At 48.8% G+C, this 13,277-nt stretch overlaps 1 protein-coding gene across 1 annotated transcript in view; it reads left to right on the top strand.

Moving 5' to 3' along the window:
• Nucleotides 1–13,277, top strand: part of EML2 (echinoderm microtubule associated protein like 2) — a 33,348-nt gene that overhangs the window by 15,932 nt on the left and 4,139 nt on the right. The window contains 9 exon segments of the mRNA XM_012811156.2: nt 792–891; nt 4,011–4,165; nt 4,310–4,435; nt 6,765–6,896; nt 10,957–11,024; nt 11,274–11,362; nt 11,559–11,656; nt 12,210–12,297; nt 12,674–12,769. Of these exon segments, the coding sequence (XP_012666610.2) occupies nt 792–891; nt 4,011–4,165; nt 4,310–4,435; nt 6,765–6,896; nt 10,957–11,024; nt 11,274–11,362; nt 11,559–11,656; nt 12,210–12,297; nt 12,674–12,769 (952 nt within the window).

The raw sequence follows: 13,277 nt of genomic DNA, 5'->3' as shown, positions 1-13,277 counted from the left end.
GCCAGCCACATACACCTAAGGTGGCGGGTTTGAATCCAGCCCAGGCCCGCCAAGACAACAATGACGACTGCAACCAAAAAATAGCCAGGTATTGTGGTGGGCGCCTGTGGTCCCAGCTACTTGGGAGGCTGAGGCAGGAGATTCGCTTGAGCCCAGGAGTTGGAGGTTGCTGTGAGCTGTGATGCCAGGGCACTCTACCCAGGGGGACAGCTTGAGGCTCTGTCTCAAAAAAAAAAAAAGAAAGTAAATGCTCTATAAATGGGTGCTGTGTGTGTCAGTATTATCCTCGCATAGCACTCAGAGGCTAACTGGCTGAGAGAGATATTAGCTAAGATAGACAAACTAAGCTGGAAGCAGAGGGCCTGGGAGGGAAGACACAGGGCACTTCTGACAGGGCTCCTGCCTCTGGTGAGAGTTGGGGCTTCCACTCCCACAAGGGAGGCCTTGAGAACAGGCACGGGCGGAGATGAGATGGAGATACCAAGGTGGAGGTGGGTGAGGCAGGGAAAGGGACCTGGACAAACACTTTGAAGATGGAGAGGGCAGACGTCAGTGGGAGAGGGCAGGAAGTGGGCCCCGGGGTGGGAAAGGGAAACAATGGGGTCAGAAATTCTAGGCTATCTGAGCACTGCAGGTTGGAGGCAGGTTGGAGATGAGGTTACTCCACACAGGCCTCATACTCAAAAGCATAGAGGAGATCCCCAGAACCATAGTTCTGGATGACAGATGATCTCTAGGAGATCATCCTGCTTCAGCAATGCTCTGACACCTTCCTCTCTCCTCTACCTTAGAAACACGAGAAACCGAAGTATGTGCTGTGTGTGACCTTTTTGGAGGGTGGTGACGTGGTCACCGGGGACTCTGGGGGGAACCTCTACATCTGGGGCAAAGGTCAGTGTCGCCCCATTTGTTTGGTCCCAACCCAGTCTCCCCAAACATCCTTGGCTATGCCTCCCTTCCTCTAATGCTGCTCATGTGGAATGAACGATAAACTGGATACTTGTTTAGTTCCCATCAAGGCTTGGCTCATATATGCATGAAATCTTTATTCCTCCAAAGGTTATCCTCTGCAAATCCCATGTTAGGACTCAAGTCTGGATTTTAAATGAATGGATTAACTCAGTTGTGGGTAGATGGAAGGACAAAAGGATGGGTGGATAAATGAATAGACAGGTGGTCTGTCCTAGCCTGTGTCTCAATGAATGACCGACCGAATGAGTAAAGGAATGAATGGGTGAAGATGTCATCTTACTCAATGGATGGAAGAATGAGTAAATGACTGTGTTATTATCCTTAATGGGTGGATGATTAAAGGAATGAACAATTAAATACTATGTAAATAATTGGTTGTCACTACTAATGAGTAATTATGTTAATGTATTATCCCAGGCAGTGGATCTATAGAGCAATGAATGAGTAAATGAGTGAATGAACGAATGAATGAATGGTTGTTTTAGTCAGTGGATTAATGTTATGAAGAACAGACTGTTTCAGGAAGTGGACTGATGAGTGAATGAGTAAATGAGTTGATTGTCCTCACCAATGATGGATGAATAAATGAAAAAGTGGGTTCCAACTAGTAGGTAACTTTATTAATAAATAAATGGATTATTATCTGGGCACAGTTGCTCACACCTGTAATTCTAGCACTTTGGGAGGCTGAGACAGGATTGCTTGAAGTCAGGAGTTTAAGACCAGTCTGGGCAACAAGCAAAAAACAAAACACAATGGGAGACACCTATAGAGCCAGCTACTCAGGAGGCTGAGGTGGGACGATCGGATGAGCTCAGGTATTCTAGGTTGCAATGAGCCATGATTGCACCACTGTCTGAGTGACAGAGGGATAGAGGGATACCCTGTTTCTAAAAGGAAAAAGAGATTCATAGATTGTCCCAGCCAAGGATAAAGGAGTGAAAAGTTCATCATGGTCTTTGGTGAATACATGAATAAAAGAATGAATGGGTTATCCAAGCCACGAAGAAATGAATGACATTTTGGGCCTGGGTACTGTTGCTTTCATATACATTATACTCCTTATTCAGGCTGCCCTGAATATTATTCCCATTTCAGAAGAAAAATACTAGGCTTAGAGAAGGAAGTTACCCAGCACAGTGCCGAGCTGGGCAGAGTCAGAGTACTTGGTACCTAAGTGCCTTGCCCTTTTCACGCTATCTTCTGCACTACACATAGACATATAAGAGATAGGCCTCAACCACAGAGTTCCTCTGTGACCTTAGCTAAAGCCTTTCCCTCTCTGGGCCTCAGATTTCCTGCCTATAAGCTGAGTAGGAGACAGGGATTATCTCTAAGTGCCACTTCTGCTGATAACAAAGAGCCTGGGCCTCAGTGCTGGGGTAGTGTTACCCCAGGCAGGGCTGTGCAGTGGGTTTAGCAGTTGGGAAGGTCTGAGTTCAGGTCCCAGTGGTGTAGCATACTCTTTCTGCAGCCTTGGGAAAGTCATATCTCTTCTAAAACCTAGTTGCCCCATCTGTGAAATGGGTATAGTATCACTGCCTCCCTTCAGGTCTGTTCTGAGCTTTCCTTGAGATGAGACAGTTAGAAGGAGCTCTGAATAAGCGCTGGCAGTGTGTCTTTCCCAGACGACTGTAAACTTTCTGGGGCAGGGACTGCATCTGAGCCGTTTCCACACTTCCAGCCCTACCACTGGGTCCATCTTGCAGGGCTTCAAAGTGTCAGATGGGTGGGTGGTTGGGAAGATAGGTGAACAAGTAATGTGTGTACATGTCTGGTATGAAGACAGCCCAGGTCACTTGGAGGAAGTGATACCACAGCTGAGTGCAATGAGATAGTAATTAAAGATTGCTGGTTGTTCCTTCCTCTCCTGCCCCAGCCTCCTCTCTGGTCGTTTGACCTTCAGTCTTGCCCCCTCCGATTCAGTATGTTTCCAGAAGCAAATGTAAATCTGACCCTGTGCTTCCTCTTTCATGATTCCCTAGGTCCCTTGTGACAAGGTCACCAAGACTTGCATGGCCTGGCCGTGCCTTCTCTTGCCCTTCCTTGTTATACTTAGTCACTTCACTCTAGGTTTTTTTTAGTTCACTTAATCGTCTAGCTTCTTCTACTCTCTGCTTTTTTGTAACATAAGCTTGTCACTGTCCATTGCACCATTTTTCCACCCTCTCTTGTCCCAGCTGACTCCTACGCCCCCTTCAGATCTTTGCTCAACTGTCCTCTTCTTGAGGAAGCCCTCCCTGACCCACTAGACTGAGTTCCCTCTGTGAGATCTCAGAGTCTCTTGGGTTTCCCCATTCTGTGCCTAACCACCCTGAGTTATCACTGACTCGTGGTGAGTCTGTCTTTGCCATTGGGCTGTGAGCCCTGTAGGTTGTCTTGGTCACCACTGTGCCCCCAGTATGAGACTGAGCCTGGAATAAATACTAGTTAAATAATTGTGGATTGAATGGGTTAATGGTTGAATGAATGGACAGGTAGGTTGACAGATGGTTGGATATATGGGTGAATGGTGAATTGGTAGATGTGTGGGAAAATAGAAAATGGGTAGATGTTTGGATGGAAGGATGGATTAACTGCTGAATGGGTAGTTAGATGAAAGAGGGGCCAGATAAGTGGATAAGAAGGGGATGGATGGATGGATGGAAAGAAAGGTGGATAGATGGATCAGTAGATGGGTGGGTGAATGGAGGGGTGGGTGGATGGATAGACAGATTGATAGATGGATGGATGAATTGAATGGCTGAGTGGGTAGACAGATGCATTGACAGAGCAGTAGATAGGTGAGTGGATAGATGAGTGGGTGGATGGGCAGATGGATAAATGTTTCAGATGGTTTAATGCATAGATGATAAGGTATTTAAGAAAATGAAAGGAATGGAAGAAAAGAAAGGAAAATGGTGGGTGAGTGGGTAGGTAGGCAGAAAGGGAGATAGAAGGGTGGAGAGGATGGTGATTGAGTGGACAAGGGGCTTTCAGGGGTCAGTCAGTACAGGGGCAGCTTCTCTATGATGACCCCTTTCTTGGCCACCTTACAGGTGGGAATCGCATCACACAGGCAGTGCTGGGTGCCCACGATGGCGGCGTGTTTGGGCTCTGCGCCCTGCGGGACGGGACGCTGGTGTCCGGAGGGGGCCGCGATCGGAGGGTGGTCCTCTGGGGTTCTGACTACAGCAAGCTGCAGGAGGTGGAGGTGAGGAGGACGAATGGGCTAATACGAGGGCAGAGAGGCCCTGCACCCAATAAGGCTCCCAGCACTCCATCCTCCCCCCAGCACATCACCTCCACCCCTACATGTGTCCTACACTCATCTGTCCTTTCTCATCTGCTCACCCAGGTCCCTGAGGACTTTGGCCCTGTGCGTACGGTGGCAGAGGGCCGGGGGGACACACTGTACGTGGGGACTACCCGCAACTCCATCCTGCAGGGCTCTATCCACACGGGCTTTTCGCTGCTTGTCCAGGTGAGCATCTCTCTTCGATCCCCCTCCCCCAGCTATTTCTCTTCTTTTCCCTGCACCACCCATTTATCTTCTCTTTCCACTCCCATTTCTCATTATCTCCTTGTTCCATCCCTTCTCTGGCCTGGCCCTGACTCAGGACCTCTCCAGAAATGCCCATGATTTCGCAGTCCACAGCTTGAACTGCTAGCATAGCAGAGGGTCCCCAGGCCCCCCACTCCAACTATACTAGGGTTGCATCCTGCAGACTCCTCCCAGGTCTCCAGTGCCAAAGGCCTTGGAAGGCCCTCTGGAGTCTGCCTGCATTTCTTCTTGCAAATGAAATGCCCCCTCCTCCACCCCTGGTGTACCGTGCCCCTACCCTCCACCCCGTTAAAACACCCACCTTTCCTAAAGGCACTATAGCATAGAAATATGAATTTGCACGATTGTAAGAGAGACTTTGCCTAACAAATGCAATCAGTGAACCTGGTTTCTTGTACCCTTAATGAGTCCCCAACAATAAAAGAAAAAAGAAATATGAATTTGGGGGTATGGGCATGGTTGTCTGGGCTTGAATCAGAGCCAGATCACTCATTAGCTGTGTGATACTGGACAAACTCTGCGTCTCTGTGAAACATGGAGAGTAATAGAACCAATTGCATTCTGTGAGTCATTGGAAACAGCACTTAGATGGTGCCAGGCACGAGCAAATGCTTACAAAGTCTTGGCCAAAATTATTCCTTCTTCAGTGGTCCTCTTTCCTTCAGCCTTTCCTAAATTTTCCTTCTGATCGTCTAGCTGATGTCTGTGCTGCTGCATTTAGATCTCTCTCCTGTTCTGGTTTCTATAATAAAAGGAAGGGAAAAAAAAAAAACAAACTATAGGGACTTTCTAGTTGTCCCAAGGCCAAAAGGGAACTTAGAGACCACTAGTAATAATATAATAATAGGGGCGGCACCTGTGGACCAATAGGTAGGCCATCAGCCCCATATACCGAGGGTGGAAAGTTTGAACCCGGCCTTGGCCAGCTAAAACAGCAGGGATAACTGCAACCAAAAAAAGCCAGGCGTTGTGGTAGTCCCAGCTACTTGGGAGGCTGAGGCAAGAGAATCGCTTAAGCCCAAGAGTTGGAGGTTGCTGTGAGCTGTGACACCACGGCACTCTGCCCAGGGTGACATACTGGGACCCTGTATCCCAAAAAAAATAACAATAATAAATAATAATAATAATAATATAATAGTCTGGGCTCACGTAGCACAGTGGTTACAGTGCCAGCCAGATACACTGAGGGTGGCAGGTTTGAACCCAGCCTGGGCCAGCTAAACAACTGCAGCAAAAAATAGCCAGGTATTCTGGTGGGTGCCTGTAGTCCCAGCTACTTGGAAGGCTGAGGCAAGAGAATGGCTTAAGTCCAGGAGTTGGAGGTTGCGGTGAGCAGTGATACCACAGCACTCTACCAAGGGCAACATAGTGAGACTCTGTCTCAAAAAAAAACAATTTTTTTTTTCCTATCTGTAATTTGAGTGAGCATAAGAATTAAAGATTAAACTGAGGTTCCAAGGAGAAGTCACCTATGTAGGTGACTGATTGCCCTCGGTCAATAAGAAAGAGCTAAAGAAGGCCAGGTGTGATGGCTCATGTCTGTAATTCTAGCACTCTGGGAGGCTGAGGCAGGGGGATTGCCTGAGCTCACAGGTTTAAGACCAGCCTGAGCAAGAGTGAGACCCCCCCATCTCTAAAAATAGTCAGGCATTGTGGTATGTGCCTGTAGTCCCAGCTACTTTGGAGGCTGAGGTAAGAGAATCACTTGAGCCTAAATAATTGGTGGTTGCTTTGAGCTATGATGCTATGGCACTCTACCAAGGGTGACAAACTGAGACTCTGTCTCAAAAAAATAAAAGAAAGAAAGAAAGAGCTAAGGGTCAGAGCTGTCAGGCTGAGTACCCTCTGTGAGATCTCACAGACTTCTGGGCTCTGTCTGACTTCAGACTGACTCCAGAAAGGCCTTTGCAGGTCCCTGGAACTGGTGACCCTGGGGGTGTGTGCCCAGGGTGTAGCAACCTGTCTGACTCCTGAGCTGAAGCTCTTAGCCACCTGCTCTCCTGCTTCCACTGTGCAAAGAGGAAAACAGATGCCCTGGGGAGGAGCAGGGTTTGCCTAGACCCACACATACACTGGGTCAAGGGTTGAAAATCATAGCTGCCTTGAGACACACCGGGAAGTCTTCCTTGAGTCCTACTGGGACAGAGTGGGTGGCTGGGGCTAAATTAGCACATCTTTCTGGCATCAGGGTTGGATGGGAAAGGGCCAGGGTTGCAGTCTCCATTCTGCTGTCCTTCCTTTCCTCCAGGGCCACATGGAAGAGCTGTGGGGCCTGGCCACACACCCCAGCCGGGCCCAATTTGTGACCTCTGGGCAGGATAAGCTGGTGCATCTATGGAGTTCAGAGTCCCATCAGCCCCTGTGGAGCAGGAGCATTGAGGTAAGGGGAAGAGGGCTTTGCTAACAGAACGACCTTTCTGTATGTGCAAGGGCTCAGTGTGTCAGTTGGGAACTACAATGGTTTTTTTAAAGAGAATTTAATACAGGGAATTGGTTCCTAGGAGCTCTCTTAATAGGGCTGAAGAAGTGAGTTCTCGACTGGAAGGCAACCCAAGAACACCACCACAGAACTGACCCACGAGGGAGCCTCTGCCACAGGCAGGAGGTGGGACACCTAGAATGACTGAGTTCAGGAACATGCAGTCAGGCCGGGCATGATGGCTCATGCCTGTAATCCTAGCACTCTGGGAGGCCGAGGCAGATGGATTGCCTGAGCTCAGGAGTTCAAGACCACCCTGAGCTAGAGGGAAACCCTGTCTCTAAAAAACAGTTGGGCAAAACCCTGTCTCTAAAAAATAGTTGGGCAAAACCCTGTCTCTGAAAAATAGTTGGGTGAAACCCTGTCTCTAAAAAGTAGCAGGTGCCTATAGTTCCAGCTCCCAGCTACTCAGAAGGCTGAGGCAAAAGGATGGATCAAGCCCAAGAGTCTGAGGTTGCTGTGAGCTATGATGATGCCATGGTACTCTACCATGCTCAACAAAGGGAGACTTTGTCTCCAAAAAAAAAAAAAGGGTCGTGCCTGTGGCTCAATGAGTAGGACTCTGGCCCCATATACTGAGGGTGGTAGGTTCGAACTCGGCCCCTGCCAAACTGGAAGAAAAAAATAGCCGGGAATTATGGCAGGCACCTGTAGTCCCAGCTACTCGGGAGGCTAAGGCAAGAGAATTGCCTAAGCCCAAGAGCTGGAGGTTGCTGTGAGCTGTGACGCTATGGCTTTCTACTGAGGGCGACAAAGTAAGACACTGTCTTGAGGAAAAAAAAAAAAGAGGTGGCGCCAATAGCTCAGTGGGTAAGGCACTGGCCACATACAGCGAGGCTGGTGGGTTCGAACCCGGCCTGGGCCAGCTAAAAAACAATAACAAATGCAACAAAGAAAATAGCCGGGTGTTGTGGTGGGTGCCTGCAGTCCCAGCTACTTGGGAGGCTGAGGCAAGAGAATCACTTAAGCCCAGGAGTTTGATGTTGCTGTGAGCAATGGAGTTGACCACCTTTCTTCTCCATGTGTCTTCCCAGACTGGATAAAAACTACATCTACCAAAATCCTTTGCAAGAAGCTGCTGTGATCTGGATCCCACAGATAGAGTGACACCACAGCACTCTATCCAGGATGACATAGTGAGATTCTGTCTCAAAAAAAAAAAGAACATGCCATCAAAACTGCTGTCCAAGAACCAAGCAGCTGTGGCTGCTACAACTGTTGAGTCTAGGGCTACACTTTACACTGTACCCTATAATAACTATTGGCCACACATGGCTAATCAATTAAAATGTAATAGAATAAAAACTCTCTTTCTTAGTTGTTTAAGCCACATTCAGGGGCTCAATTGCTACATGTGGTTAGTGGCTACTATACTGCAAGATGCAGATATAGAATATCTCCATCATCACAGAAGGGTTTTGGTGGGGGGTTTTTTGTTTGTTTGTTTGGAGACAGAGTCTCACTCTTACCCTGGATAGAGTGCCTACAACACCCTGGTGTGATAGCTCACAGCAACCTCAAACTTTTGGGCTCAAGTGATCCCATTGCCTCAGGCTGCTAGTAGCTGGGATTACAGGCACACCCACAACACCCGGCTAGTTTTGTATTTTTATTTTATTTTATTTTTTTAGAGACAGAGTCTCTGTTGCCCTTGGTAGAGTGCTATGATGTCACAGCTCACAGTAACCTCCAGCTCTGGGGCTTAGGCTATTCTCTTGCCTCAGCCTCCCAAGTAGCTAGGACTACAGGTGCCTGCCACAATGCCTGGCCATTTTTTTATTTTTGTTGCAGTTTGGTCAGGGCCAGATTCGAACCTTCCGCCCTTGGTATATGGGGCTGGTGCCCTACTCACTGAGCCACAGGTGCTGCCCAGTTTTTGTATTTTTAGTAGAAACAAGAGTGAGATCTTGCTTCTTGTCTTAAACTCCTGAGTGCAAGCATTTTACCTGCCTCTGCTCACAGAGTGCTAGGATTACAAGCGTGAGCCAATCATAAAAGGTTTCATTGGATTGTCTTGTTTCAGAGCTACTCATTCCTGGCTAGATTTATAATGGCTAAAAACATATACCCTGTGACATTGCCTTTCAACATGCACAGGCTAGTGACTACACATGGGGCGCTACCATAGCAAATCCTATTGCTTTCACAACCCAATGGTCAGTAGGAGTGGCAGAAGTTAGCCTCTACCTTCTGCCTTGCAGAGCCACAAAAGTGCATCTGATTGTGGTATCCAGATCACAGCAGTTTCTTGAAAAGGATTTTGGGGGCGGTGCCTGTGGCTCAAGGAGTAGGGTGCCAGCCCCATATGCCAAGGGTGGCGGGTTCAAAGCCAGCCCCAGCCAAACACTGCAAAAAAAAAAAAAAAAAAAAGAAAAGTATTTTGGTAGATGTAGTTTTTATGCAGTCTGGTAAGACACATGGAGAAGAAAGGTGGTCAACCCCATTGTAGCCCCCTCACTATCCTGTGAGGCTTTGCTCCAGGAATCTCCTCAGGATTACCTCTGACCCTGGACTACTTTATGGCCTTTGAATTTCTGTGACTGCATAATGTGTGCTAGAAATTGTTAGGGGCATATATCATAAACCTCATCTTGGCTGTTTTAATTGAGTACCTGCTATCTGACAGGCCCTGTGGTTAGCACAGCAGTTCTCAGCATTGCTAATGAGAAAAGATCACCTGGGAAGTTGCTAGAAATAAGAGCCCTATCCACAGAGAGTGAATTCAGGAGGTCTGAGTTTGGGACCAGAAATCTACAGTTTGTAACAAGCTCCCTCAGGTTATTCTGATTCAGGTAGACTATGGACAGTGCCAGGAGAAATTGGCTGAGTACTTCACCTGCACCATCTTATTGGTTCCTCTTAGAAACTCTGCAAGGTAGTAGAGATACTGGATCCCCACTTGGAAACAGGCTCAGAAAGGTGAAATCAGTTGCTCTGTGTCATAGTGTGGTTATAGTCATAGGTAACCTTTACTGAGTGCTTCCTGTGAACCATCCTACTAGTTTGCCAGGCTAAGGGCTTCATATCTTGCTTAAAATGATCCTGGAAAGTGTCTCAAAGACCTCCATTTGCCATTGAAGCAACTGAGTCTCAGACAGGGAAAGTTATTTGATGTTACTCACATAGCTATAAAGTGTTGGAGCCGCAGTTTGAAGCCAGGTCTGACTCCCTGGTGCTGTGTTGTCTGCAAACTAACCAAAGGCCCCCCAAATTGAAAAATAATGGCATCTAGTGCTGATGAAGATGTGAGGAAATGAGCCCTCAGACAAAACTAGTGATAAATTGGTACCCTTTTATGGAAAGCAAATAGCATAATATATCAGAAGTCTTTAAAAGCTGCTGTGATCTGAGTCCCACAATCAGATGCACCCTTTGTCCCAACATTCTTACATCTAGTAAATTAGCTAAGGAAGTAATCTTGGATAAATGAGCCTGTAGAAATTTAGAGCATGGGCTCGGCGCCTATAGCTCAACCGGCTAAGGCGCCAGCCACGTACACCTAAGGTGGCGGGTTCGGATCCCCAGCCCGGACCCGCCAAACAACAATGACGGCTGCCACCAAAAAATAGCCGGGCGTTGTGGCGGGCGCCTGTGGTCCCAGCTACTTGGGAGGCGGAGGCAAGAGACTCGCTTGAGCCCAGGAGTTGGAGGTTGCTGTGAGCTGTAATGCCACGGTACTCTACCCAGGGGGACAGCTTGAGGCTCTGTCTCAAAAAAAAAAAAAAAGAAATTTAGAGCATGAGTAAAAAAGGACCCAGAGACAGCAGTGACAGGAGAAATGTTTTCTATTCAGGCTAACATGTTGAAGGAAAAGAGAATGATTTCTGGTGAGTCCCTCCCTGAAGGGCAAGAGAGGGAGGGAAGAACCTTCATGCCAGGCTGATAGTTGGCTCTGAGGCAGGAAAATGGCCAGAGGGACATGGAATCCCAGCTCTAAGCCTTGCCTCCTCTCCCTTCACAGGACCCTGCTCGTTCTGCTGGCTTCCACCCCAATGGCTCTGTCCTGGCCGTGGGCACAGTAACTGGCAGGTAAAGCTGAGGAGGGCATTTGGGGAGGGGTTCTTTGCTCCCTGGGCAGTTGGCCCTTCTCTCCCCACTTCTCTACTACTCTAAAGCTCACTGTTTCACAGCCCTGATTACTCAATATTCCTTTGGAGTCAGCCTCTCCCAAATCTCTCCTGGGGCCCATCTGATCCCTCCCTCAGGCCCTACCGATGGCTGCCCCTTTGTGTCAGGTCAGCTCACCCCTCCTCCCCCCACCATGCCTTCTCCTCAAAGATGGCTGCTGTTGGACACGGAGACCCATGACCTGGTGGCTATCCACACAGATGGCAATGAACAGATCTCAGTGGTCAGCTTCTCCCCAGGTAAATGACAGGCTTAGGATACTAGAGAGGCAGGGCCTGGGGTTCAGAGTTACTAGCAGGAAGGGATGGAGCCTGGGCAATAAGGCCTGGGAGGGACTGTAGCAGGGTGGAGCTTGGGACTGCTGAGGGGGCTGAGTCTGGGTGAGGAGGGGGCAGAGCCTGGGTGCCTCCTCATAGCCCCCTCCCCCTCCCCCAGACGGGGCGTACCTGGCTGTGGGCTCCCACGACAACTTGGTGTACGTGTACACGGTGGACCAGGGTGGCCGCAAGGTCAGCCGACTGGGCAAATGCTCGGTGAGTGGGCCGTGGCCCCCAGCCCGCGCCGCCACCCACCACCTGGCACAGGGGGTGCAGAATTAACCACTTTTCTACCTAAAGGGAGCACAGCTTCAATGCTCAACTGACTACCCTGATCACACCAAGGAGTCTTGGCTCTGCCCACGCACTTTACCACTTGTGTTCTAGTCCGGAGCCCCTTGTGTAGCCCCACCCTCACGTGCTAAGCCCCTCCCTCCGTGTAGCTCCACCCCTTACGTTCTAAGCACACTCCTCCGTGTAGCCCTGCCCCCTGCATTCAAAGCTGGTCCCTCTGTGTCTAGCTCCTCACACTTGTTCTAAATTTCTGTGTTCTTAAGTGCTTGTGTCTGGCCCCGCCCATCACAGTCTGGCCCCGCCCATGGTAGTCTGGCCCCGCCCCCACGCCAAAGGCCTGTGTATCCTCTCTTCAGACCTCTTGTGTTCTCACCCTACCTCTGTATTTTGCCTTCCACCCTTCCCAATCTAGTCCCGCCCCCTCTTATTATTCTGCCCTCTCCAGCTCTAACTCCTCCCCTTTCGTCCTCTGCAGGGCCATTCCAGTTTTATCACTCACCTGGATTGGGCCCAGGATAGCGGCTGCTTTGTGACCAACTCCGGGGACTATGAGATTCTGTACTGTGAGTTCTCCAAGACCCAAAGACATTCCTCTTTCATTCTCACTTGCAAGTATGATTTGCACAAATTCCCCTGAGTTCTGGAAGGGGAGGTGGGGACTTCAGGTCCCTCTCTCCCCTGACTCTTGGTATTCAGGGGCTGTCCTGATTCAGAATTCTCTGATGTAACCTGCTTTTAATCAATTTCTCCACTTTCTGGTTGGATGGGTGGGATGCAGGTTTTGAAGCAGATGCTCTGCTCAGGCTGTGGGTGTCAGGACCTGGTATCCAGCCTTGTCAGCCAGTATGGAGAAGTGGAAGTGCCCAATGTCTGTGAAATGGATGTATTAGTTTTTTAGTTCTTCTAGCTCTAAACATCTCCCCCGATTTTCTGTCCCAGGGGATCCGGCTACCTGTAAGCAGATCACCACTGCAGATGCTGTGAGGAACATAGAATGGGCCACAGCTACTTGTGTCCTAGGGTTTGGGGTGTTTGGTAAGTTCTAGAATAAGGAAATTCCACTGAGGACAGAAGACATCTCTGACTGGTGGTTTTCATAGTCTTTTATTAGTTCTCCAGGGCAGGGGACTTATTCCTTTACTGTGTGATTTATATAAGAGGAAAGAACAGAGTGATATGACCACTTAAAACTGTAATAGCAACAAATCTGATCATGGTGACAACTGGCTGAGAGAAATGATCCACACAACTGGTGCCCTGCTGCCTATTCCTTCAGGCACTAATGCACTCAACATGTACTCCCTGAGCACCTCTGTGCCCTCTCTGCCCCTAGGCAGGGCAGTGATACTGTGTTTCCCCCAAAATAAGACCTACCCCAAAAATAAGCCCTAGCAGGATTTCTATGCATTTCTTAAATATAAGCCCCTACTCCCATAATAAGACCTAGTGATGGGTCTTGGTAGTACCCCCAAATACGCTACATAGCCACACCGTGCATTTCCATGGGGAACGGTAAGGAAGACTAGAATACCTTTTTTTTTTT

Source organism: Otolemur garnettii, unplaced genomic scaffold (assembly GCF_000181295.1).
Source record: "Otolemur garnettii isolate 467f Iridium unplaced genomic scaffold, OtoGar3 scaffold00152, whole genome shotgun sequence".
Classification (NCBI taxonomy): domain Eukaryota; kingdom Metazoa; phylum Chordata; class Mammalia; order Primates; family Galagidae; genus Otolemur; species Otolemur garnettii.
The sequence above is the reverse complement of the archived record's forward strand: the minus strand, read 5'-3'. Positions and strand labels throughout refer to the sequence as shown.